This window comes from Heterocephalus glaber, unplaced genomic scaffold, assembly GCF_053883595.1.
Source record: "Heterocephalus glaber isolate CG9 unplaced genomic scaffold, H.glaber_assembly_v1.0 deba00001737, whole genome shotgun sequence".
In the NCBI taxonomy this organism is placed as follows: domain Eukaryota; kingdom Metazoa; phylum Chordata; class Mammalia; order Rodentia; family Bathyergidae; genus Heterocephalus; species Heterocephalus glaber.
In genome coordinates, this window is record NW_028258445.1 from 6,678,856 (window position 1) to 6,706,672 (window position 27,817).

General features: G+C 50.5%; 1 protein-coding gene across 4 annotated transcripts in view; it reads right to left on the minus strand.

Moving 5' to 3' along the window:
* Positions 1–987: 987 nt before the first annotated feature.
* The window catches only part of LOC101707039 (ral guanine nucleotide dissociation stimulator-like), a 30,800-nt gene continuing 3,970 nt past the window's right edge, over positions 988–27,817 (minus strand). Inside the window, exons 2-6 of one of the 4 annotated variants that reach the window (XR_015447012.1) lie at positions 7,160–27,383; positions 3,131–5,736; positions 2,426–2,500; positions 1,806–1,838; positions 988–1,700 (exon numbers count right to left, since the gene is read on the minus strand). Coding sequence is in view for 2 of the 4 variants with exons in the window: in XM_087200292.1 (XP_087056418.1) it covers positions 1,557–1,700; positions 1,806–1,838; positions 2,426–2,500; positions 3,131–3,205; positions 4,264–4,317 (381 nt within the window). In the remaining 2 variants the exon portion in view is untranslated. Of the gene's footprint in view, positions 1,839–2,425; positions 2,501–3,130; positions 27,384–27,817 lie in introns of all 4 variants that reach the window. The other 3 variants (XM_087200293.1, XM_087200292.1, XR_015447011.1) reach the window with 3 other exon arrangements.

Sequence of the window (27,817 nt, forward strand, 5' to 3'; positions counted from 1 at the left end):
GAAGAATTGTTGATGGTGAGTATCCTTGTCTTGTTTCCCACCTCAAAGGCTTTCAGCTTTACACCACTGAGCGTGATGCCAGCTGTGGGCTTGTGACAATGACCTTTATTGTGTTGACTTACATTCCTGTACTCGATTTGCTTAGAGCATTTATCATAAAAAGATGCATAATGTTAGCACACGTTCCTTCTGCATCAGGTGAAGTGACTGTTTAGGTGTTTGCCCCTTTATTCTGTTAGTGTGCACACCACATTTCCCAACTTGAATGTGTTCAGACATCATGGCATCATGGGGATAAACTCCACGTGATCATGTAAATGGTCCTGGCAATATACTGCCGAGTTTAGCTTGTTAGAAGTGTCTTTAGAATTTCAGTATATATGTTTATGAGGGATGTTGGCTTATAATTTTCTTGTACACCCTTGTCTGGATTAGGTATCAGGGTACAGTGTGCCTCTAAAGTAAAGTGGGAAATATTTTCCTCTCTCCTATTTTGAAAGAGTGGCAGAAGGGTTTGACCTAGCATACACAATGAACATTTTTGCCTTTTCTCTGGTGATACCCTGTTGCAGTGGAAGTTTGGGCTGTGTTCTTTGATGATTTAACTGATCTGTGGTGCTGAAACATCATGAATGTGGGAACACTGCAAAGAGAGGGTGACACTAGCACTAGACAGCTGGAAGCTGGATTCTAAAACCCATGCAAGAAAGCATAGAAGAGTCAGACCGACACCACATGTGGTCCAGTAGATCTCCCAAAGAAAAAGAGCAGGAAGCTCACACACCTGGCTTCAATGCAGGGTTTATAATGGCCTCAAGCTGGAAAGATATTTCATGACTGTGGTATAGATGGGTGGACAGATAGACAGACTCTCAAATTTAATAGCACAAAGTGGAATACACAAATAAGGAATGATCTCCATTGACCTATAGTGACCTATAGACTAAATGGCCTAAAGTGAAAAAAAATCACAAAAAGAGTAAAACACAATGTGTAACTTATCTATATTAATTTGAATAAAAACACAGAAACAAGAGAAGCACAGAGTAATTAAAGATATGTAAAAAAGAAAAGGCACTGGAAGGGCAAATCAAATTGGTGACAATGGGGCTTGAGGAACAGTGGTGAGACGCCCCACCCTGATCCCAGGCTGGTCGGAGTGGAGCTGGACATGACAGCCAGCTCTGTCGGGAGCTCAGAGCCCAGGCTTCACTGAGTGCCGAGCCTGTCTGGGCCTGATGGCGCGGGCCTTCAGCCAGGGAGAGCCCCCCAACCCTGGGCTTTCACACGAGTCCTGCCTGGCCTCACCCCTCATTCTCACTGAGCCACTCCCGCGAGTGGAACCAGACCTCAACATTTTCCTCACACTGAAAATTGTATTTCCTCACTGCCACCGGGAACAGCTGCATCTCCTGAAGAATTTTGGCTTCCTGGGGCAAGAGGAACAGACGGCTTCTGAGAGGGCTGGCACTGGACATGGGCTGAGGGCCGTGAGCAAGGAGGGAAGAGTTCAGGGATGGTCTGCAGGGCTTTCCCTTAATTGTCCCCCCATCCTCTCAATCCCACCCGAGCCCTAAGCTGTTCTCAGGCGTGGGCCGAAACTGCCCCATGTCCAGGCAGTTGTCCATGTGTCGGGTCCCATCTCCTGTGCACACACTCCATCGGGATGGTTTCCATCTTTCTGTGTGTACAAAACCCTCCTAAGAAAGCACAATGCAGAGGGTGAAGCCAAGGAGCGTCCAGCCCAGGAGGTTTCTGAGTTCTGCCTTCCCACCCTCCTGGAAGTGCAGGACACAGCTGCTTACCTTCTGTATTTTCTCCAAGTTGCCAAGATTGCCCTGCAAGGCAGATAGCAAAAGCGCATGAGAAAGCCTGAGCCATGAATAGCCCACCCCAGCCTTGGTCCTGTTGGAATCGTGGCAGGGTCCCCTGGGACCAGGAGTGCATGGAGAAGGACGAGGACCCTGGGCAGGTTTGGGCTCTGCAGAGGAAGCACAGGGGAGCTGAGGCTGAGGGACATAAATCCAAATGGCAGTCAGTGTCAGACAGGGAAACTGAGGCCTCGGAGAGGAAGGGAGCACTGGCCATGGAGGTGCTTCCTGGCCTTGGGGCCCCACCTTCTCTGTTCTCCCTTGGACGCCACCTGAAGGAGAGACTGAGTCCAGCTCAGTCAAGGGCCGCTGCAGCTTTGGAGCCAGGCAGCTCCACAGCTTCAGGATTTGGAAAAGAGGGACTTGGGGTCATTGTGGAGGGTGCTTCACCCCTAGGCAGGATGGACTTGGAGCCTCCAGCACCCAGGGCCAGGTGTGAGGATGACTCATAACAGCAGGTTGTCGAGTGCCAGGACCTGAGGGTTCAACACAGGGGCCTTCCCTTCCAAGCCCCAGGATCCTGTTCCCAAAGCTGCTACGCGAGGGTCACTCACACCTGGGTAATCCTTCATCGCCGTGTCCAGCATCACCAGGTCAGTGAGGAAGGTGCCAAGGAAGGGGATGGAACCCTGTGCCATTGGGTGGAGAGGACGAGAACCCAGCCCCACTCCCACTTAGAGCGTGGAAGTCCCCCTGAACCTGCACACACCCGTCTCCTGCCCCTCTGGGACTCCGAACTAAGTCCTTCTAATTCTCTCCCTCCTATCTCCCTGCTGGGCTTCCTGTGACACGGAACACCCCGAGTTACCTCCCTGGTGCTGGTTTCCTTATTTCCTACTGAGGACTGGAACTAGCGCCTTTGCACCGTGCTACATCCCCAGCCTTTTTTATTGTTCACCCAGGGACAGGGACCTGCTGAGGCATGAAGTTGCCTAAACTGGGTGTGAACTTGTGAGATCCTTGTGCCTCCACCTCCCAGAGTGCTGTGGTTGCAGGCACGTGCCACCCTGCCTGGCTTCCATGGGGATGACTGGTGTGGGTCACATGATGCTGTGCCCGTCTCCACCTCTAGCCCATATGTGCTGTGTGCAGCCCTTCCGGGGTCTTGCCCTGGCCTCTCTGATGGAGGCATCTCCAGCACAGCAGGGAAAGGCTGGAGGAGGAAGGCACCCTGCTCTCTGGGTGTGGAATGTCCCTGAAGGAAGGGAGGCTCTCCTGTCCTCTGACTCCTGGGACCTTCCCTACCCCTGGACACTCACCTTCTTCTGCTGCTGCTGCCTCATCTGGGCTCTCTGGGGGTCGTTCTCCAGGGTGGCCTCCTTGGAGATCCCCTCCTGCCAGGTTAGACAGGGATGTGGAGACTTTTCTGCCCTTATAAAACTGTCTCCCTGAGCTGAGACCCCACAAAGCTGGCTCCTGTCAGCTGGTACAGCTCTGTTACTACTCGACTATGCTTGGCCATTCACTCCCAGCTGCCATGCTGCCTTGCTTTGTCACCCTGGGTGTGTGGCCTGGAAACCCTGAGCACACTTCCCCATCTCAACATGCACCTGCCCCACAGCATCTCCTGAGGGCTCCATGTTACATAATTATTGCTGAAATCCTCACCACTCTGAGGAGCGTCCAGGAGAAAGCACCTCAACTTTCGCTCCTTGCCACACTGCTGCCTGCACAAAGACTCTCCCAGAGCAGTATAAGGGAAGCTAGCTCCTCTCGCCCACTGGAAGTAAAAGCTCAGCTCCTTTCACCCCATGTCCCAGCACCAGCCCTGCCCACTGTCCCCTCCTCTGAGCTCCTGATGAGTGTCTGGAGACCCTGCCATGCCCATGCACAATGGAATACAGCAGCGGGTCTCAGACAGCATGTTTGAGAAGCTCCTGCCTGTCCCGGACCCCCGCAGTCTCTGCCCCACAGCTAGATGGGAGGCCACGCCCAACTTCACCTCCTCCTGTGAATCCCCCAAGGGAGTTCTTTTGACAGAGCCTCTGCTCAGCCATGGAGAATGTGACCTCCCAAGTTGTCAACTCTGAGTGATGAGGACATATTTCCTTGGGAAATGGGCTCTGAAATCAGATCAGTTAGGATCTACTATTGAACATGCATCCTCAAGATAGTTCTAACATCCGTCAGGAGACAGTGTTGCTGCCAACTGGACACTGAAGTAGGAACCTGAAGACCCATCAGTGTGAGCAGAGGAGAGTGACAGCACACCCATGAATCAGTCCAAGTGTACCCACTGGCACAGGAGCTGAGCTTCCCTTTGTCCCAATGGGATTTCTCTGCTATAGTCAGGGTGTCCCCTCCTGGCAGAGGTTTAGTGAATATTGAAGAGGAACAGGTCCTGATTTCCTAAAGTATTGTGGGCCAAGTTGCTGGAGTAAGGAAGACTTACCACCTCCAGCCAACTGCATGGGGGAAGCCACTTTCCAGCAGGAGGGACCAGCATGGCAGCCAGAGATCTGCTGATTCTGCCAGCTCATCCACCCTCCCTGGAGAGCTCAGTGACATCCCTTAAGCCTCACGTGCCCCAGGCCTTCAGCCTAAGGAAGGACAGATACAGCCAGTCCTCTGATTCCAGAAGATACACCTGGAATTTTAAAGCTTCAAATGAGAAAAACAACTGCATCTGGCACAGAACCTCTTCCAATTTCACCCCTTTCTCTGTGTTTCAAACACTTTCACCCCAGATCTGAGCCTCAAAATTACCTTCATGAGCAGATTCCTGCTCTCTGCAGTGTCCTTGGCACACAACTCATTGAAATTTTTGAAGCTTTTCTTGTTTGAGAGGGGAAACAGTGAGGAGGAATTGCAGAATAATAGGTATGTGAGTTCAAATTCATTTTATTTGAGAACCCAAAGTACACATACTGCCTGAATGAACAATTCAAACTGGGTTCATATAAAACATATGAGAGCCACAGGACTGGGATGGGACCTTTCCTTTGACCTTCTGGGTCCCCTCCCCATTTGCACTGATCATCTGTTTGGTCAGGTTTGGCAGTTATGGTTTCAGCTGGACAAACAGTTCTATTGCTGTCTAGTGCTCACTTGAAAGACTCTTGTGTACAGCTGTGCCTGACAGTTAAGTAACTCTTATGGCTTGTGTCTACTTGTCCCCTCAGAGCCCTATGTGGGGGCAGGTCAGGCTTCTGAGAGGTGGCTGGATCCAGAGGGTGTGATGCTGGGATCAATGGAGTGTGCTTACTAAATAAGTCCACTCATTGGTTTGGCATAATTTGGGGTGGACATAAGGGCAAGGCCCACCCTGGCTGCGGGCATGACCCACCTGAATGGTGTGTATCCTGGATGGAATGTAAGGGACCAGAAAGGGCTGCTGTTGTTGCTTGCTGCTGGCTGCATCCTCACTACTTTGCTGTTTTGCTTCCTTAGGCCTGCCTTACCCTGACATCAACTGTTTCTCCTCTCCAATGTTCCTGTACCATTCCCCCTTCCTTGGAGCCAGCCAACTTTAGACTGAGTTTACAAACTGTGAGGCAAATTAAACCTTTCCTCCTTTAACTTTGGATGTGGGGTATTTTGTCTCAGCAAAGAGAAAAGTAATGAAGACAATAACCTGAGTCAGAAACCCTGGCCTAAGACTGCAGGGAAGCTTAGGGATCCCACCTACAAGGTGATGGCTCCCCTCTGTGTCCCTGGCTTCAAAAACCCCTCCCAGGGTCATGTAGGAGCCAGAGTCAGATCTATTACAATAGACTGGCCCATGTGTGCCCTGGAGTTGTTATGGAGAAAGCCAGGCCCACCTGGATACCTCTCACCAGGTCCTGCTCAGCCTCTGTAGTGATGTGCTTTGCAGAGCAGAGATGATGGCATGCAGTGAGGAGAAGTTCCTGAGCCTTAGGCACTCCTAGGGAGAGAATGGAGGAAACCATTGTATGTAGGGGTGGGGCAGCTGGAGATCAGCCTGTTCCAGTTTCAGCTACCACAGCTGCCTTTTCCCCTCCTGGATGAGATGATACCCAGGCAGCCAGAGGAGGGACTAACTGTGACCCAATGCCAGCACTCTCAGGGAGGAAGATTTTAGTTAAACTCAAAGAAGCTTAGATCACATGACAGCACCCACCACAGCACATGACATATCAGTCTAGTTCAGCGTCCCCATGACAGAGAGGCACTAGGGATCATACAACCTCTTAGAAAAAAGCCTACAGTCCCAAGAGCTGATGGAGGAGAAGAGGCAGATTGTAGATGTCCAGAGGAAATTGCCAGTGCCCTCTCACAGCTTAGCCTGGCCACCTGGATCCAGTGCTCCACCCCCCTGGCCCTGTCTCCAGCCCTCATGCTTGGACCTCCCAGGCAGGAGGTGATCACACAGTTGGCCACATGATTAAAATGCATGATGGTGGCCCAAACAGTGGGCACCAGATGTTCTTTGCCCTTTTTGTTTCTCTGGGTCCAGATGGAGCCCAGGCAGTCCCAGGGCACTACCTTCTTGAACAACTCCTGTGGAGGAAAACAGCACCACATGGGCAGAACCCACCCCAGATAGTTGATGGCTTCAGCCATCCATGGGCAGGTGGCCATGGCCTGAGTTGGAGATCAGCAAGCTGTAGATATGGACAGAGACTTCTGTGAATAGTTGGGGTTTCTCCACTGCCCACTGGTGATGCCCAACTCATGACCCAGGACCTAGCACTCATGTGAAAATCAGTGGCATTTTCCTCATTACATCCTCCCAAAACTCCAGCACTAGCAGACATCTCAGATCTGCTAATTCTGAGGTATTGTCTTCTTTCCAACCTCACCTGCCCTCTGCTCCTTTGCCCAGGTCAATGGCACATTTCCTGGGACAGCTATGACTGGGGGCCCTGTGTGGGTGTCTGCTGTGGAACCTGTGCATCTCAAATGGCTACAAAATGATAAGGCTGGCCAGGTTCCCTGGGATGATGGCAAGGTGACACATGCTCCTGCCTGCACCTCAGTGTACACTGTCCTCTGTCAGTTGGTCCAAGTCCCTGCCCAGTTTCCCAATTGTCCACTCTCAGTTGACATCATAGTCACTGTGTGGAGCAGGCATATGAATGCTGTGTCTCTACTGTTTACATCCACATGAGGACAGGAGTGGCTTGGTCTAAGAGATGAATATAGGTGATGCAGCTGGTAGAAGAAGGAACTTTGATCTGGTAAACTGGGAATGTCAGGACTGAGGAGATCAGTGCGAGAAGGATGGGTGTCCCCCGCCCCACCCCACTCCACAGAGCTCAGCTGCTCAGCACACCCATCAAGGTCAGCTGATCTGCCAGCAGCTTGGGAGAGAAGGCTAAGAGCACCTTCTGCAAGGACCTGTCCTCGTCAGCGGCAGCAGAGAGGCAGGAGTGCTGTGGAGCTGGCTTCTGCTTCTCTTCTGTCTCCAGAGGAAGCTCTTTCTCTGGTGCTGGCTCTGGCTACAGAGCAGGCCCATGGTGTTCTGGACACAGAGCAGGAAGCTAAAAGAAAGAAAGCTCAGCAGTGGTAGTCAATTCCCAGTGACATGCGCAGCATAGACAAGGCATCATGGAGGCACATTGGCTACCAGTTTGGCCTTGTGGTAAGAAGCAGGTATCAGCGCCCTGCTCCGTCTGGCTTGCCCCATCCACGTGCATCCAGGAGGCCATGAGGACACCCCCACACACAGGCCCACCACCACCAGCTTGGGTGTGCAGGCACCTGTAACAACAGCCAGCCCCCCACCCACCTGTCTCTGGCCTTTTGGTTGTGCAGCTACCTGGTTCCACACTACAGAGGCACAGGGGAACATAAAGGCCATTGCCCTGAGTTGCAGAGGTGAACAGCAGAGAAAGAGCCTCCCTCAGGCTCCCTGATAGAAACTGAAGCCCACTGGAAAAGTGAAGATAATCTCTGCAATATAGGCACACCTGACCGATGTACTTGGTAAGTTGGAGAGATCGTCACCTCCCATTTGATCCTGGACTATTTTCAGGGGAAAGACAGCTGGAACCTGTAGTAGAGCCTTGTGGAGTTTGGCCCTGTGGGAGTGTGGGGAGCTCAATTTGGGACTTGCAGCCAGAAGTCTATCTGAATCTCACGGGTCTGTGACTGGCTTACTGGGACTCATGGACTTATAACTGACAGTACTAAAAACAAAAATGAGAAGACATTTAAGCAAGTCACAAACTCAGGCTTCCAGCCCACAAAAGGCAATTTCTTGGAAAAATTAAGTGGAAAAGTCTGATAATCAACTTCCTGGACACCCTGAACTGATAGCAAAGGAAGTAACAAAACAGATGAATGAGACTCTAGAAAAATTCAAAGGAGAAATAGTTTCCCAGATAACTACAGAGATGGTGAGCAGAGTGAAAGACATAATTAGAGGCTCTAGAACAGAAACAGATAAAAAAATAGATGAGCACAAAAATATACTGGAAGCCATGAATGCCCAGCATAAGAAAGAAATAGAAACCATGATCACCCAGCATAAGAAAAAAATGGAATCCATAAAACAGATTCAAACAGATATTCAGGAGATTAAAAACTCCATTGAAAGCATGCAGAGCAGATTGAGGGAATCTGAAGATAGAATATCAAATATAGAAGACAGGATTGTGGCTAAGGACCATGAAAACAGATTTCTTAAAAATACTAAGGGACCACAAGAAATCAATCCAACAGCTGCTAGATGATGCAAGGAAGTATAACATAAGACTGATAGGAGTCCACCAAAAAACAGGAGAAAATACAATTGACATAAAAAAACTTCACAGAAATAATTGTACAAAACTTCCCAGACAGAGTGGAGAATTGGACATACAGAAAAGAGAAGCATATAGAACTCCAGTTAGCCATGATAAAAAAAATTTACACCTAGACACATAATAATCAAGATCCCAGAAACCCAACAGAAGAACAAAATCCTACAGGCAGTTAGAGAAAAGAAACAAGTCACCTATAAAGGAAAGCCTATCAGAATCATGGTAGATTTTTCAACAGAAACCCTCAAGTCAAGGAGAGCCTGGAGTCCAAGTATTTCAAGCCCTGAAAGAAACTGCCAACCTAGACTGTTGTATCCTGCAAAATTATCTTTCAAAATCAATGGGGAAATTTGATACTTTCATGACAAAGAACACCTGAGAAATTTCATGAACGTCAAACCAGCACTCCAAACAATCCTAAGCAATATCCTAGAAAAAGACAATGAAGATCAAACTCCATGAGGCCCAACAGAGTGAAGCCACCAGGCAAGGTAAGAAACTAAAGCAAAAGGAAAAAAAAGAAGTAAAAGAACCTCCAACAGTAAAACATCATGATGAGGATGGGTCAATATCAATTAAAACTATCAATGTTAATGGTCTCAATTCACCAATCAAAAGAAATAGATGGACAGAATGGATTAAGACACAAAATCCAACAATATGCTGTATACAAGAAACACACCTAACTCAAAAAGAAATTCATAGACTGAAAGTAAAAGGATGGAAAACAGTTCTCCACACCACAGGAACCCAGAAAAAGCAGGGGTAGCAATTCTATTTGCAGACAAACTAGATGTCAAACCAAAATTAATTAAGAGACACAAAGATGGTCACTGTATCCTTGTGAAGGGAACAGTCCAAGAGGAAGAGATGACAATCATAAATATATATGCACCAAATAAGAATGGCCCCAACTATACAAAACAAATATTAATAGACATGAAAAACCAAATAAGCTCTAATACAATTGTACTGGGGGATCTCAATACTCCTTTATCACAATTAGACAGATCATTTAGACAAAAAATTAACAACGAAATTCTAGAATTGAACAAAGCTATTGAACAAATGGACTTAATAGATGCTTACAGAGTGTTCCACCCCACAAAATCAGAATACACATTCTTTTTGGCTGCACATGGGTCATTCTCTAAAATAGACCACATGCTAGCTCATAGGACATGACTAAGTAAATGTAAAGAATTGAAGTTATTCCCTGTATATTATCAGACCATAGTGCAATAAAATTGGAGATTAATGACATAAGAAACTGCAAAACTCCCATAAACACATGGAAATTAAATAACACCCTCCTGAACAACCAGTGGGCCACAGAAGAAATTAAAGAAGAAATTAAACAGTTTCTACAAGTGAATGATAATGCCAGTACAACATACAGGAATCAATGGGACACAATGAAAGCATCTCTATGCGGGAAATTCATAGCAGTCAGTGTCCATATTAGGAAAACAGAAAGAACTCAGATAAATAACCTGATGCAGAATTTCAAGCTCCTAGAAAAAGAAGAGCATAACAAACTCAAAGCTCATACAAGAGAGGAAAATATAAAGATCAGAGCAGAAAACAATGCAATGGAGGCTATGAGAATGATACAAAAAATTAATGAATCAAAGAGTTGGTTTTTTTGAAAGAACAAATAAAATTGATAAACCCTTAACCAACTTTATAAAAAAAAGGAAAGGCTCAAATCCATGCAGTCAAGAATGAAAAAGGTGATGTCACAACAGATCCAGGAGAAATCCAGAGAATCATCAATACCTACTTCAAGAACCTGTACTCTAATAAAGTGGAAAACACAGAAGAAATGGACAGATTCCTAGATACATATGAATTACCAAAGTTAAATGAAGAAGATATAGAAACTCTAAACACCCCAATTATAATAAGTGAAATTGAAAATGTAATAAAACATTTACCAACAAAGAAAAGCCCAGGTCCTGATGGCTTCACTGCTGAATGCTACAAGACATTTAAAGAAGAACTATCACCATTACTCTTTAAACTCATCAAGGAAATTGAAAGGGAAGCCAAGCTTCCAAATTCCTTCCTGGAAGCAAGTATTACTTTGATTCCAAAACCAGGGAAAGACAACCCAGAAAAAGAAGCAAAAGCAGCAAATAAATATATGAAAAAATATTCAACATCCTTGGTTATTTGAGAGATACAGATGAAAACAACACTGAGATTCCATCTCACACCAGAAAGAATGGCTGCTATTAAGAAATCATCTAATAACAAATGCTGAAAGGGGTGTGGGGAGAAGCTGTGGTACAGTGGACGGAAAGTGTCCTCCTCTTCACTAGTAGTGGTGCCATGCCAGTCAAGAAGCCTCCTATGAGGTCAGAGTGGCTGTATGGTGGCCTGGAAGCCTCTTCCACAATGAGAACAGTGGGGGAGCAGCCCTGAAGCCTCCTCCACACTGGGAGGTCTGGTACGGCAGACTGAATGCCTCTGCCTCTTAGCTGGGATCAGTGCTATTCCAGTTCAAAATCCTCCTACGAGCTAGGAGTGGCAGTACATCTGCTTGGAAGCCTCCTCCACTGTGAGAGCAGCTGGACAGCATCCCAGAAGACTCCTCTGTGGTGGGAGCTGTGGTACTGGGGACTGAAAGCCTCCTCTTTGCTGGGAGTGGTTATAAGTTAGTTTTGAAGCTTTCTATGTTCTGGGAGCAGTGGTACAGTGGCCTGGAGGCCACCTCCACTATGACAGTGGTGCTCTCTCAGCCCGGAAGTCTTCTCCATGATGGGAGCTGTGGTATGGCAGACCAAAATCATCTTTCTCTTTGCTGGGAGTGGTTCTATGCCAGTTTGGAAGCCTCCTTCAAGCTGGGAGCAGCAGTATGTCAGCCTGGAAGCCTCCTCCACTATGGGAGCAGCAGGATGGCAGCCCAGAAGCCTCCTCCATCATGGGAGCTATGGTAATCTGGACTGAAACCATCATCCTCTTTGAAAGATCCTAGTTAGCAAGACAGACTCCATATTGCTGCTTGAACCACCTGCTTGCTCTTTAGATGAACTCAGAAGGAGGAAGCTTAGAAACCTCCTCCCCTTAGAAAGGTCCCTTTAGAAATAACAATTAATTGACTATTGTTTTACAAATGTTCTAACAGCAGGATGTTCCACTTCTGTACCTTTTGCTTGCTTTACTAGTTCTATCCCATAGGGGGGCCTAGAAACTGCTGGCCTCAAAGGCGTATAAAACATGTTTGTCTCCCTCCAGTCACAGCTTGAGTCTGATGTTTGGCTTGGGTCCCAGCCGGTAATAAACTCCTGTGTGGATTTAATATCAGTCTCTGGTTGGTTTTTTCTCACTGGGTGCAACACTCTTCACTGGGAGCAGTTCTAAATCAGTTCTGTAGCCTCCTCCTGGCTGGGAGCATGGGTATGGTGCAATGAAAGCCTCCTCCACATGGGGAGTGGAGTTGCAGTGGCCTGAAAGCATTCTCCTCTTTGCTGGGAGCAGTGACATGCTGGCCCATAAGCCTCCTTCTCACTGGGAGCAGTGGGACAGCAGAGCACAAGCCTCTTCCACTTCTCTGGAAGGTGTGTTATGCCAGTCAGGAAGCCTCCTGCATACTGGGAGTGATGCTATGCCAGCCTAGGATTCATCCTCTATGCTGGGATCAGCAGTACAGTGGCTCAGAAGCCTGCTCCACACTGGGAGTGGCAGTACAGCAGCCTGGACACCTCCTATGTTCTGGGAGCACTGGTACAGTGGCCCAGAAGCCTTCCCTTCTACAATGGGAGCAGTGCTACACCAGTCTGGAAGCCTCCTCTTTTCTGGGAGTGGTGATAGTGCACCCTGGAAGTCTCCTCCTCTTTGCTGGGAGTGGTGTTATGCCAGACTGGAATCCTGCTCCATGCTTGGAGCAGCAGTACAGTGGCCCAGAAGTCTTCTCTGTGCTGGGAGTGATGGTATTGCATCTCAGTAGCCTATTCCACATTTGAAGTGGTGGTATGGTGATGCAGAAGGTTCCTCTGTGCTGGGAGCTGTTGTAGCATGGCCATGGTTCCTCTGCACTGGGAGAGGTGGTACGGTGGCCTGGATGCCTCTTCATTCTTGGAGTAGTGGTACAGTGACCCAGAAGCCTCCTCCACATTGGGAGCAATGGTACGGTTGTCCAGAAACCTCCTCTGAACTAGGAGTGGCAGTATGATGGCATGGAAAACTCCTCTTTGCTGGGAGTGGTGACATGGTGGCCCAAAGGCCTCATCTGACCTCAGAGTGCTGGTACAGTGGCCCAGAATCCTCCTCTGTCCTGTGAGAGGCTGTATGGCTAAACAGAAACCTCCTCTGGGCTGGGAGCAGTGGGGCAGCAGTCCAGAGTCCTCCTCTGAGCTTGGAGTGCTGGTATGGAGGCCCAGAAGCCTCATCCACGCAGTGAGCAGTGGGAAGGCTGCCAGGAACCCTCCTCCATGCTGGAAGCAGTTGTATGGTCACCCAGAAGCCTCCTCCTCTTCACTGGGAGTGGTGCTATGCTAGTTCAGAAGCCTCCTATAAATTGGGAGCAGTGGTTCTGTGGCTGGTAAGCCTCCTCTCTTTTGGGAGTAGAGGGGTGGCACCCTGAAAGCATCCTCTGAGCTGGGAGCTGTGGTACAGTGGACCCAAAGCATCCTCCTCTTCACTGGGATCGGTGCTATGCCAGTTCAGAATCCTCCTATGAGCTGGGAGCACCTCTACAGAGGCCAGAAACCAATCCAATGTGGGAGTGGTGGGATGGCAGACCAGAAGCCTCCTTGGTGGTGGGAGCTGTGCTTGTGTCAACCAAAAGTGTCCTCCTCTTCACTCTAGTGGTTCTGTGCCATTTTGGAAGCCTGCTACAAGATGGGAGTGGCAGTATGGCAGCCTGGATGCCTCCTCCACTATGGGAACGGAGGGGTGACAACCTGGAAGCCTCCTCCTTGCTGGGAGTTCTGGTACAGGAGTCTGTATTCATTCTCCTCTTCACTGGGAGCAGTTCCATGCCAGTTCAGAAGCCTTCTGTGAGCTGGGACTGGTGGTATAGTGGCCCGGAGGCCACCTCCACTATGGGAGTGGTGCTGCTTCAGCCTGGAAGCCTTCTGTGTGCAAGCAGTTCTGAGCAAGTTCAGAAGACTCCTATGAGTTGGGAGTGGCAGTTTGGCATCCCGGTGGCCTCCTCCACTATGGGAGTGGTGGGGCAGCAGCCTGGAAGCCACCTTTGCAGTGGAGAGGTGGTATGGTGGACCAAAAGGGTAATTCTTTTCTCTGTGAGAAGGTATGAGCCAGTTTGGAAGGCTCCTACGAGCTGGGATTGGCAACAAAGTGTACGGAATGCCTCCTCCACTATGGGAGCAGCGGGGTGTCAGCCCAGAAGCCTCCTCCATGGTGGGAGCTGTGGTACTGTGGACTGAATGCATCTTCCTCTTCACTGGTATTGGCTTTAAGTTAGTTCAGAAGCCTCCTATGAGCTCTGAGCAGTGGTACAGTGGCCAGGAATCCTCTGCTATGGTAGTGGCAAGGTGGCAGCCTGGAAGGCTCCTCCACAATGGGAGCAGTGGGGCAGCAGCCCAGAAGCCTCCTCTATGCTGGTAGCTCTCATATGGTGGACTGAATGCCTCCTCCTCTTAGCTAGGAGTGGTGCTTTGTCAGTTCTGAAGCCTCCTATGAGCTTGGAGTGGCAGTACGTCAGCCTTGAAGCCTCCTCCACTGTGGGAGCTGCAGAATCGCAGCCCAGAAGCCTCCTCCATTGTGGGAGCTGTGGTACTGTGGACTGAATTCATCCTCCTCTGCACTGGGATTGGTTTTAAGTTAGTTTGGAAGCTTCCTATGTGCTGAGAGTGGTGGTAAGATGGGCTGGAGGTCACCTCCACTATGGGAGCAGTGCTGCCTCAGCCCTGGAAGCCTTCTTCGTGCTGGAAGCTATGGTATGGAGGACCAAAAGCATCCTCCTCTTCACTGGGAGTGGTTCTATTCCAGTTTGGAAGCCTCCTACAAGCTGGGAGCAGTGGTACATCGGTCTGGAAGCCTCCTCCACTATGGGAGCAGCAGGGCAGCAGCCCAGAAGCCTCCTCCGTCATGGGAGCTGGGGTAATCCAGACTGAAAGCATCCTCCTCTTCACTGAGAGTATGTCTAAGTCAGTTTGGAAGCCTCCTCCATGCTGGGAGTGGTGGAACGGTGGCCCAGAAACCTCCTTCTGACTGGGAGCATGGGTACAGTGGCACAAAAGCCTCCTCCATGTGGGGAGTGGGGTTGCAGTGGCCTGGAAGCTTTCTCCTCTTTGCTGGGAGCAGTGATATGTAGGCCCAGAAGCTCCTTTTCACTGGGATCTTTTATACAGTGACTCGGAAGACTTCTCCATGCTAGGATTGGTGTTACCGTGTCCCAGAAGCTTCCTCTGTGCTGGGAGCAGTGGGACGCCACAGCAGAAGCCTCTTCCACTTCGCTCGGAGCTGTGCTATGTCAGTCGGGAACCCTCCATGCTGGGAGCAGTGGTACAGTGGCTGAGAAGCCGCCTCCTCCTCACTGGGAGTGGTGCTATCCCAGCCTAGGGATAGTCCTTTTTTCTGGAATCAGCAGTACAGTGGCCCAGAAGCTGCCTCCACACTGGGAGCAGCGGTAAGCCAGCCTGGATGCCTCCTAAGTGCTGGGAGCATGGGTAAGGTGACCCAGAAGCCGTCTCCTCTGCACTGTGAGTGGTGCTACACCAGCCCAGAAGCCTCTTCTGTTCTGGGAGCAGTGATAGTGTGGCCTGAAAGCCTCCTCCTCTTTGCTGGGAGTGGTGTTATGCCAGACTGGAATCCTGCTCCATGGTGGGAACAGCGGTACAGTGGCCCAGAAGTCTTCTCTGTGCTGGGAGTGACGATATTGCAGCCCAGTAGCCTATTCTGCACTGGGAGTGGTGGTATGGTGATGCAGAAGGCTACTCTGTGCTGGGAGCAGTGGTACCATGACCAAGAAGCTTCCTCCATGCTGGAAGAGGTGGCTGCATCAGCAGCCTTGATGCATCCTCTGCACTTGGAGCAGTGGTACAATGACCCAGAAACCTCCTCAACTATGCGAGCAGCAGGGTGGCAGCCCAGAATCCTCCATGGTGGGAGCTGTGGTACTGTGGACTGAATGCATCCTCCTCTTCTCTGGGAGCAGTTCTATGCCTGTTAGGAAGCCTTGTATGTACTGTGAGCCCTAGATGGCAGACTGGAAGCCTACTCCATGGTGGGAGCTGTGGTACTGTAGACTGAAAGCATCCTGCTCTTTGCTGTGAGCCATTCTGTGCTAATTTGGAAGCCTCCTACAAGCTGGGAGTGGCAGTACAGTATCCCGGATGCCTACTCCACTATGTGAGCAGCAGGGCGGCAGCCCAGTAGTCTCTTCCACTCTGGGAACTGTAGTATGGCAGACACAGTGTTCTACTCTTCACTGGGAGTGGTTCTATGCCAGTTAGGAAGCCTATTATGAGCATGGAGGGGCCAGGATGGAGGCCCAAAAGCCTCCTCCACTGTGGGAGCAGCAGTGTGGCAGCCCAGAAGCCTCCTCCACACTGGGAGTTGTGGTACAGAGGATCAAAAGCATCCTCCCCTTCGCTGTGAGTGGTTGTGAGCCAGTTTGGAAGATTTCTTTGAGCTGAGAGGGGCAGTACAGAGGGCCACATGACTCCTCCACTATGGCAGAGGCAGGTTGGCAGCCTGGAATCCTCCTCCATGCTGGGAGCTGTGGTATGGTGGAATGAAAGCATTCTCATCTTCACTGGGGGTGGTTCTAGGCCAGTTTGGAAGCCTTGTATGAGCTCGGAATGGCAGGATGGAGGCCTGGAGGCATCCTCCACTATGGGAGTGGTGGGGAGGCAGCCATGAAGCCCCCTCCATGCTTGGAGTTATTTTCCAGAGGACCAAAAGTGTCCACTTTTTCACTGGGAGCAGCTCTGAGCCAGTTCAGAAGACTCCTATGAGCTGGGAGCAGTTGTACAGTGTCCCAGAAGCCTCCTCAACTATGGGAACAGTGAGGTGGCAGCCCGGAAGCCTCCCCCCACACTGGGAGCTGTGTTACAGTAGACCAAAAGTGTTTTTGCCTTCACTGGGAGTGGTTCTATACCAGTTAAGAAGCCTCCTATGAGCTTGGAGTGGCAGTTCTGCAGCCCAGAAGCCCCTTCCACTCTGGGAGCATCAGAGTGTCAGCCCAGAATCCTCCTCCTCACTGCACGCTGCAGTAAGGTGGACAGAAAACATCCCCCTCTTCACTGGAAATGGTTCTGTGCCAGTTCAAAAGCCTCCTTTGTGTTGGGAGAGGCATTATGGAGGCCAGGAAGCATCATTCACTATGGGAGAGGAAGGGTGGCAGCCAGGAAGTCTCCTTTGCAGTGGGAGATGTGGTACATTGAACTGAAAGCATCCTTCCTTTCACTGTAAGTGGTGCTAAGACAGTTCGGAAGATTCTCATGAGTTGGGATCGCTGGTACGGTGGCCTGGAATCCTCTTCCACTATAGGAACACCAGGTCAGCATCCTGGATACCTCCTCCACATTGGGAGCTGTGGTACGGTGGACCGAATGCATTCTCATCTTTGCTGGGAGCAGTTCTTGGGCAGTTCAGAAGCCTCCTATGAACTGGGAGTGGTGGTACAGTGGCCTGGAAGCCTCATCCACTATGGGAAAGGTGGGGTAGCAGCCTGGAATCTTCTTTCATGCTGGGAGCTGTGGTACACTGGACAGAAAATAACTTCCTCTTCACTGGAAGTGGTTCTGTGCCTGTTCAGAAGCCTCCTATGAGTTGGGAGTGGTGGCACAGTGGCCTGGAATCCTCATCCACTATGAGAGAAGCGGGGTGGCAGCCCGGAAGCCTCCTTTGATGTGGTACAGTGGACTGAAATCATCCTTCTTTTCACTGTAAGGGGTTCTGAGCCAGATTGGAAGACTCCTACAAGCTGGGAACTGCTTTACGGCAGCCCGGAAGCCTCCTCCACACTGGGTGATGTGGTAGGGTGGACCAAGAGTACAATCCTTTTCACTATGAGTGGTTCTGAGCCAGTTTGGAAGACTTTTATGAGCTGGGAGTGACGGTATGGCATCTCAGGTGCCTCCTCCGCTATGGGAGTGGTGGTGTGGCAGTTCAGGAGCCTCCACCAGGCTGGGTGATGTAGTAAGGTGGACCAAGAGCATACTCCTCTTTGCTGTGAGTGTTCTAAGCCAGTTAGGAAGACTCCTATGAGCTGGGAGTGGCAGTACAATGGCCTAGATGCCTCCTCTACTATGGAAACCATGGGGCCCGGAAGCCTCCTCAGTGCTGGGAGCTCTGGTATGGTGGACTGAAAGTGTCCTCCTCTTCACTGTAAGTCATTCTGTGCAGTTCAGAAGGCTCCCATGAGTTGGGAACTGCAGTACAGCAGCCCAGAAGCCTTCTCCACTATGGAAGCAGTGGGGCGGCAGCCCAGAAGCCTCCTCTGTTACAGGAGATGTGGTAAGGTGGACTGAGAGTGTCCTGCTTTTTGCTGTGTGTGGTTCTGAGCCAGTTTGGAAGACTCCTATGAGCTTGGACCAGTGGTACGGCATCCCAGATGCCACCTCCAATATGGGAGTGGTGAGTGGCAGCCTGGAAGCCTCTTCCTTGCTGGGAGCTGTGGTACAGTGGATCAAAAGCATCCTCCTCTTCATTGCGAGCAGTTCTATGCCAGTTTAGAAGCATCTGATGAGCTGAGAGTGCTGGTAACTCAGCCCAGAAGCCACCTCCAGTATGGAAGTGGTGAGACAGCAGTCCAGAAGCCTCCTCCATGCTGGGAGCTGTGGTACGGTGGACCAAAAGTGTTTTCATCTTCACTGGGAGTGCTTCTATGATAATTTGGAAGCCTCCTATGAGCTTGGAGTCCTGGTACAGAGTCCTAGAAGCCTCCTCCACTATGGGAGAGGTGGGGCATCAGGCTGCAAGCTTCTTTTTTTGTGTGGGAAATGTGGTATGGTGGACTGAAAGCATCCTTATCTCACTGTGAGCTATTCTGACCCAGTTTGGAAGGCTCCTATGAGCTCAGAGCAGCGGTATGGTGGCCCAGATGTCTCCTCCACTATGGGAGAGGTGAGGCAGCAGCTCAGAAGCCTCCTTTGCACTGGGGGATGTGGTAAGGTGTAATAAGAGCATACTCCATTTTGCTGTGAGTCTTTCTGAGTCAGTTCTGGAGACCCCTATGAGCTGGGAGTGGCAGTATGGCATTCCCTATGCCTCCTCCACTCTGGAAGTGGCGGGGCATCTGCCCAGAAGCTTCCTCTATGGTGGAAGATTTTGTACGGTGGACTGAAAGCATCCTCCTCTTCACTGAAAGTTGTTCTGTGCCAGTAAAGAAGACACCTATGTGTTGGGAGCAGCACTACTTCAGCCAGAAGCCTCCTCCACTATAGCAGCAGCGGGGTGGCAGCCTGGAAGCCACTTATGTGGTGAGTGATGTGGTACTGTAGACCAAAAGCATTCTGCTCTTCCCTGTGAGTGGTTCTGATCCAGGTTGTAAGGCTCCTATGAGTTGAGAGCAGTGGTACTGTGGCCCAGAACACTCATCCACTATGGGAGGATTGGGACAGCAGACCAGAAACCTCCTCCATGCTGGGAGCTGTGGTATGAGGGACTGAAAGCATCCTCCAATTCTCTGGGAGCAGTTCCATGCCAGTTAGGAAACCTTTGAGCTGGGAGCAGTGGTACTGCAGCATGGACACCTCCTCTGCAGTAGGAGATGCTGTACTGTGGATGAAAAGCATCCTCCTATTCACTGGGAGTGGTTCTATGCTAGTTCAGAAGCCTCCAATGAGCTGGGAGTGGTGGTATTGCAGCCTGGAGGTCTCCACTATAGGAATGGTGGGGCCACAGGCCAGAAGCCTCCTCTGCAGTGGGAGCTGTGGTACTGTGGACCAATTGTGTCCTCCTCTTCTCTGTGAGTGGTTCTGTTGTAGTTCAGAAGACTCCTATTTGCTGGAAGTGGAAATATGGTGGCCCAGAAGCCTTCTCCACTATGGAATCAGTGGGGCAGCAGCTCAGAAGCCTTCTTAGCACTGGGAGCTGTGGTTTGGTGTACCAAAAGCATACCTATCTTTACTAGGAGCAGTTCTATGCCAGTTTGGAAGCCTCCTATGAGCTTGGAGTGGAGGTATGGTGGCCTGGAAGTCTCCTGCACTATGGGAGTGGCTGGGTGGCAGTCCAGGAGCCTCCTCTGCACAGATGTGGTACGGTGAACCAAAAGCATCCTCTTTTGCACTGTGAGCAGTTCTGATCCAGTTCAGGAGACTCTTATGAGCTGGGAGTGGCGGTGCAGCATCCTGGATGCCTCTTCCTCTATAGGAGTGGTAGGGTGTCATCCTGGAATCCCCCTTTGCACTCTGAGCTGTGGTACAGTGGACTGGAAACATCCTCTTTGCTGGAAGTGGTTCTGTGCCTGTTCAGAAGTCTCCTATGAGTTGGGAGTGGCATTATAGCAGCCTGGAAGCCTCATCCACTATGGGAGAGGAAGAGCAGCAGCCTGAAAGCCTCCTTTGCAGTGGGAGATATGGTATGTTGGACCAAAAGCATCCTTCCTTTTGATGTGAGTGGTTCTAAGCCAGTTTGGAAGATTCCCATGAGTTGGGATTGCCGGTATGACAGCCCAGAATCCTCTTCCACTATAGGAGCACCAGGTCAGCATCCCTGATACCTCCTCAACGCTGGGAGCTGTGGTATGGTGGACCAAAAGCATTCCCATCTTTGCTGAGAGCAGTTCTTGGCCAGTTCAGAAGCCTCCTGTGAGCTGGGAGAAGTGGTTTGGCATCCTGGATGCCTTGTCCACTATGGGAGTGACAGGGTGTCAGCCTGGAGTCCTCCTCTGCTCTAGGACCTGTGGAATGGTGGACAGAAAACATCCTCCTCTTTGCTGGAAGTGGTTGTGTTCCAGTTCAGAAGCCTCCTATGAGTTGAGAGTAGCAGTCCAGCAGCCCGGAAGCCTCATCCACTATGTGAGTGGCAGGGCAACAGCCCAGAATCCTACTCCATTATGGGAGATATGGTAAGGTGGACCAAGAATATTCTGCTTTTCACTGTTTCTGAGCCAGTTCAGAAGACTCCCACAAGGTTGGAGTGGGGTTACGGTATGCTGGATGCTGCCTCCAATATGGGAGCAGTGGGGTGGCAGCCCGGAAGCCTCCTCCATGCCAGGAGCTCTGGCATGGTGGATCAAAAGCATCCTTCTGTTCTTTGGGATCAGTTCTATGCCAATTTAGAAGCATTCGATGAGCTGAGGGAGGCAGTAACTCAGCCCAGAAGCCACCTCCACTATGGGAGTGGTGGGGAGGCAGTCCAGAAGCCTCCTCTGCATTGGGGGCTGTGGTACAGCAGACCGAAGGTGTTCTCATCTTTGCTGGGAGTGCTTCTATGCCAGTTTGGAAGCCTCCTATGAGCATGGAGTTGCGGTACAGAGTCACAGAAGCCTCCTCCACTATGGAAGCAGTGGGGTGGCATTCTGAAAGACTCCTACATGCAGGGAGATGTGGTACAGTGGATAAAAAGCATCCTTCCATTCACTGTGAGCCATTATAAGCCAGTTCTGGATACTCTTATGAGCTGGAAGAGGGGATATGGTGTCCCAGAAGCCTCCTCTACTATGGGATTGGTGGGGTGTCAGCCTGGACTCTTCCTTCACTCTGGAAGCTGTGGTACAGTGGACAGAAAATAACCTCCTCTCCCTGAAAGTGGCTCTATGCCTGTTCAAAAGCCTTCTATGAGTTGGGAGTGGTGGCACAGTGGCCTGGAATCCTCATCCACTATGAGAGAAGTGGGGTGGCAGCCCAGAAGGTTCCTTTGAGGTAGGAGATGTGGTACAGTGGACAGAAAGTATCCTTCTTTTTGCTGTGAGTGGTTCTGAGCTGGATTGGGAGACTCCTACGAGCTGGGAGCTGCTTTATGGCAGCCCAGAAGCCTTCTCCACACTGGGTAATGTGGTAAGGTAGACCAAGAGTACAATCCTTTTCACTATGAGTGGTCCTGAGCCAGTTTGGAAGACTCTTATGAGCTGGGAGTGGCGATATGGTATCCCAGATGCCTCCTCTACTATGGGAGTGGCTGGGTGGCAGCCCGGAAGCCTCCTCCATATGGGGAGCTGTGGTATGGTGGATTGAAAGCATCCTCATCTTTGCTGTGATCAGTTGTGTGTCAGTTTGGAAGCCTCCTATGAGTTGGGAGAGGTGGTATGGCAGCCCAGAAGCCTCATCCACAATTGAAGCAGTGGGGCAGCAGCCCAGAAGCCTCGTCCATTGTGAGAGATGTGTTAAGGTGGGCAGAAAGCATCCTGCTTTTCGCTGTGTGCTGTTGTGAGCCAGTTTGTAAGACTTCTACAATCTAGGAGCAATGGCATGGAGGCCTGGAAGCCTCCTCCACTATGGAACAGGTGAAGCAGCAGTCTGGAAGCCCCATCTCCCAGGGAAATGGGTACTTTGGGACAAAAGCATCCTCCTTTTCACTGTGAACATTTCTTAGCTAGCTGGGAAGATGCTTATGAGCTGGGAGCAGTTTATGGTGTCCTGATGCGTCCTCTACGATGGGAGCAGCGGGGTGTCAGCCTAGACTCTTCCTTCACCCTGGGAGCTGTGGCATGGTGGACAGAAAATGACCTCCTCTTCACTGTGAGTGGTTTTTTGCCAGTTCCAAAGCCTCCTACAAGTTGGGAGCAGCAGTACGGCAGCCTGGAAGTATCATCCACTACAGGAGCAGTGGGGTGGCAGCCCAGAAGCCTCCTTTGCAGTGGGAGATGTGGTGTGCTGGACCAAAAGCATCCTTCTTTTTGCTGGGAGTGGTTCTGAGCCAGTTTGGAAGATGCCCTAGAGTTGGAATCCCCAGTACAGCAGCCTGGAAACCTCTTCCACGATGGGAGCTGTGGTATGGTGGACTGAAAGCATTGTCATCTTCACTGGGAGCAGTTCTGTACCAGTTCAGAAGCCTCCTATGAGTTGAGAGAGGTGGTACGCTGGTCTGGAAGCCTCATCCACAATGGGAGCTGTGGGGTGGCAGCCCTGAAGCCTCCTCCTTTAAGGGAGAAGTGGTAAGGTGAACCAAAAGCATCCTGCTTTCTGCTGTGAGTGGTTCTGAGCGAGTTCGGGGATCTACCTGCTGGGATCAGCAGCAGGGTGTCTGGGATGCCTCCTCTATTATGGGAGCAGCATGGAGGCAGCCCAGAAGCCTCCTCTGGACTTGGAGCTATGGTACACTGAACCAAAAGTGTCCTCCTTTACAATGTGAGCTTTTGTGATACAATGCAGAAGACTCTTACAAACTTGGAGAAGCGGTATGGTGTCCCAGAAGCCTGCTCCATTATGGGAGCATTGGGGCAGCAGCCCTGAAGCCACTTCTGCCCTGGGAGCTGTGGAACGGCTGACCAAAAGCATTTTCATCTTTGTTGGAAGTGGTTCTATGCCAGTTCACAAGACTCTTATGAGTTGGGATCAGTGGTTCAGTAGCCTGGAAGCCTCATCCTCTATGGGAGAGGCAGGGTGGCAGCTTTGAAGCCTCCACACTGGGAACTGTGGTACAGTGGACCAAAAGGATTCTCATCTTCACTGGGAGCCATTATGTGCCAGTTTGGAAGCCTCCTATGAACTTGGAGTGGACCTTCAGATGCCCAGAAACCTCCTCCATTATAGGAGCAGTGGAGCCGAAGCCCAGAAGCCTCCTCCTTGCTCAGAGCTGTGGTACTGTGGACCAAAAGTGTCCTCCTTTTCACTGTGAGCAATTCTGATCCACTTCAGAAGTGTTCTATGAGCTTGAAGCACCCATACAATGGCCCAGAAGCCTCCTCTACTATGGAAGCGACAGGGTGGCAGCTCAGAAGCCTCCTCCATGCTGGGAGATGTGGTAAAGTGGACCAAGAGCATACTCCTTTCTTCTGTGAGTGGTTCTGAGCCAGTTTGGAAGACTTTTACAAGCTGGCAGCAGTGGTATGGCATCTTGGATGTCTCCTCCACAATGGGCACAGTGGGGCAGCAACCCAGAAGACTTCTCTGTTCTGGGATCTGTGGTACGGCAAAACAAAAGTGTCTGCTTCTTCACTGGAAGTGGTTCTATGCCAGTTTGTAAACCTCCTATGAGCTTAGAGTGGTGTCGTGACACACTGGAAGCCTCCTCCACTATGGGAGTGGTGGCGTGCCAGCCCAGAAGCCTCCTCAGTGGCAAGAGATGTAGTATGGTGGACTGAAAGCATTTTCCTTTTCACTGTGAACAGTTCTGAGCCACTTCAAATGACTCCTATGAACTGGGAGAGGTGGTATGGCATCCCACATCCCTGCTCCACTGTGGGTGCAGCAGGATGGCAGCACAGAAGACTCCTCCATGCTGGAAGCTATGGTACAGCAGACAGGAAGCATCCTCCTCTTCACTGGGAGCAATTCTGTGCCAGTTCAGAAGACCCCTATGAACTGGAAGTGGTGGTACAGTGGCCCAGAAGCCTGGTCCACTATTTGAGTGGTGAAGTGGCAGCCTGGAAGGCTCCTTCACCATGGAAATGGTGGGGTGGCAGCCTGGAAGCATCCTCCCTGTTAGGAGCTATGGTACAACACACAGAAAGCATCCTCCTCTTCACTGGGAACAGTTGTATGCCAGTTCAGAAGACTCCTATGAGCTGGGAGCAGCATTACAGCAGTCTGCAAGCCTCCTCCACGATGGGAGGGGTGGGGGCGGCAGACCGGCAATCTCTTCCTTCTGGGAGCTGTGGTATGGTGGACTGAAGGTGTCCTCCTCTTTGCTGTGAGCAGTTCTGTGACAGTTTGAAAGACCCCTATGAGTTGGGAGTGGTAGTACAGTGGCCTAGAATCCTCCTCCACTATTTCAGCAGTGGAGTGGCAGCCCAGAAGCCTCTTCCACCATAGGAGCTGTGGGGCAGCAACGTGGAAGCCTCTTTCATGTTGGGAGGTGTTTTATGGCAGACTGAAAGCATCCTCTTTGGTGGGAGTGGATCTGTGCCACTTTGGAAGTCTTCTATAAACTGGGAGCTGCAGTTCTGCAGCCCGGAAGTGTCCTACACTATGAGAGAGCCAGGGTGTAAGCCCGAAGGCCTCCTCTGCTGTGGGAGCTGTGGTATTGTGGAACAAAATTTTCTTCCTCTTTGCTGTGAGCAGTTCTGTGAGATTTCGGTAGCCTCCTATGAGCTGGGAGTGGTGTTACGGCAACCTGGAGGCCTCCTCCACTATATGAGCAGCAACATAGCAGCCCAGAAGGCTCCTCCACCCTGTGATCTGTGGTATTGCAGACCAAAAGCATCACCCTCTTCCCTGGGAGCAGTGCTATGCCCATCCAGAAGCCTCATATGAGCTGAGAGAGGCAGTATGGCAGGCTGGAAGCCTCCTCCACTAGGGAAACAGTTGGGCCACCTCCTGGAAGCCTCCTCTACACTTGGAGCTGTGGTACAGAGGACAGAAAGCATCCTCCTATTCACTCAGAGCCATGCTATGCCAGTCCGGAAGCCTCCTATGAGCTGGGGGCAGTGCTTCACTGGCCCAGAAGACTCCTCCACTATTAGAGCTGCAGGGCAGCAGCCTGGTAACTTCCTCCATGCTGGAAGCAATGGTAAGGTGAACCAAAGTCATTCTCTTCTTTGATTAATATGTTTCTGTGCCAGTTCAGAACTCTGGTATGAGCTAAGAGTGGTGGTACAGAGGCCCATAAGCCTCCTCCACTATGGGAGCAGGAGTTTGGCTGCCTGGAATTCTCCTCCATGCTTGGGGCTGTAGTAGAGTGGGCCAAGAGTGTCCTCCTCTTTGCTTGGAGTGATTCTATGCCAGTTGGAAGTCTCCTATGAGCTGGGAGCAGTGGTATGGCAGCCCAGAATCTTCCTCCACTATGAGAGTGGTGGGGCGGCAGTCTGGAAGCCTCCACTGCAATTGGAGCTGTGGAATAGAGGACAGAAGGTGTCCTCCTATTCAGTTGGAGTGGTGCTATGCCCGTCTAGAAGAGTTCTGTGAGCTGGGAGTGATGGAACGGTGGCCTGCAGACTTCCTACACTATGGGAGTGGCTGGTTGGCAGCCCAGAAGCCTCCTACTCACCATGAGGTGTGGTATGGCAGACCAAAGTCATCCTCCTCTTTGCTGGGTGTGGTTCTATGTCCATCCAGAAGCCTCCTATGAGCTGGGAGCAGTGGTAGGGTGGTTTGGAAGACTCCTCCACTATGTAAGGTGCAGGGCAGGAGTCTGGAAGCCTCCTCTGCACTTGGAGCTGTGGTATGGAGGACAGAAAGCATCCTACTATTTGCTCAGAGTAGTGCTATGCCCATCCAGAAGTCTCCTATGTGCTGGGAGGGACATTATGATGGGCCAGAAACCTCCTCCACTATCAGAATGGATCGGTGGGAGCCTAGAAACCTCCTCTGAGCCGGGAGCTGTGGGACACCAGACTGAAAGCATAGTCCTCTTCACTGAGAGCACTTCTATGCCAGTTCAGAAGCCTTCTATGAGCTGCAAGCAGCAGTAGGATGGCCCGGAAACATCCTCCACTATGGGAGCAGATGAAAGACATCCCAGAAGCCACTTCTGTGCTGGGAGTTGTGGTACTGCAGACCGAAAGTATCCTCCTCTTCCCTGTGAGCAGTTCTGTGCCAGTTCAGAAGCCTCCTATGAGCTGGGAGCAGTGGTACAGCAGCACAGAAACCTCCTCCATGATAGGAGTGGAGGGGTGACAGCCCAGATACCTCTTCCATGCCAGGAGCTGTGATACTGTCAACTGAAAGCATCCTCCTCTTCACTATGAGCAGTTCTATGCTGCTTTGGAAACCCCTATGCCCTGGGAGCAGTGGTACACTGGCCTGGAAGCCTCCTCCACTATTTGAGTGGCATGGTGGCACCCCAGAAACTTCCTCCACCATGGGACTGGTGATTTGGGAGCCTAGAAGCCTCCTCTGTGCTGGGAGCTGTGTAGCGGTGGACTGAAAGGATCCTCCTCTTTGGTGGGAGTGGATCTATGCCAGTTTGGAAGCCTTCCATAAACTGGGAGCAGAGATATTGTGGCCCGGAAGCCTGTTACACTGTGGGAGTGGCGAGGTGTCAGCCTGGAGGACTCCTCCATGATAGGAGCTCTGGTATCGTGGAACAAAAGTGTCCTCCTCTTAACTGTGAGCAGTTCTGTGCCAGTTCGGTAACCTCCTATGAGCTGGGAGTGGCAGTACGGTGGCCTGGAAGCCTCCTCTGCTATATGAGCAGTGGGGGAACACCCCAGAAGGCTCTTCCATGCTGTGAGCTTTGGTACTGCAGATGAAAAACATCCCCCTCTTCCCTGAGAGCGGTGCTATGCAGGTCCGGAAGCCTCCTATTAGCTGGGAGTGGTGGTACTATGGCCCAGAATCCTCCTCCACTAGGTGAGCAGTTGGGCCACCCCCTGGAAGCCTCCTTCATGCTGTGATCTGTGTTACAGCAGGTCAAAAGCATCCTTCTCTTCACTGGGAGCAGTTCTATGCCAGTTTGGAAGCCTCCTATGAGGTGGGAGCACTGATACGGTGGTCTGGAAAACTCCTCCACTATTGGAGCTGCAGGGCAGCAGCCCAGAAGACTCCTCCATGCTGGGGGCTGTTGTATGGCTTACCAAAACCATTCTCTTTGAATAGTGTGATTCTGTGCCAGTTCAGAAGCCTCCTATGAGCTGGGAGCAATGGTGCAGCAGCAAGGAAGCCTCCTCCACTTTGGGAGAGGCAGTGTGGCAGCCTGAAAGCCTCCATGCTGGGGGCTGTGGTATGGCAGACTGAAAGCATCCTCCTCTTCACTGGGAGCAGTTCTATGCCAGTTTGGAAACCTCTTATGAGCTGGGAGAAGTGGTATATTTCTATTATAACTTAGAAATATAATAATAATGTTTCTGTGGAGAAAAAGACTAGTCAAAATATGAAGAAAGCTGTACATACAGATAAGAAGCATATGTAGGTATAACACAAAAGTTCACCATACTCCAGGAAAATTCAGTGTACTAATTTTGTTTGTTTTTTATGTTCAGTGTACTAATTTTCTAAAAAACAAATCCATATGTAGTCTGGGAGAATATATTGTTTCAAGGATAAAAGTAGAAAACCCTGCAAGGTTCAGATTGATTTTTAAAAAAGTGTTAAACTTAGTTCTGATTCAAGCTAGCTATGGGATAATGATAAAACAAATATTCTCAAATTATAATAATATACATATACTTACATATTTAACAGATATGTAAACATCACATGTATTGAACTTGCTTAACATCCTGCTTCAGAATATCATGGTATCTAGCACAAGGCAGCTATTTGTAGCTTTGTGGGAAAT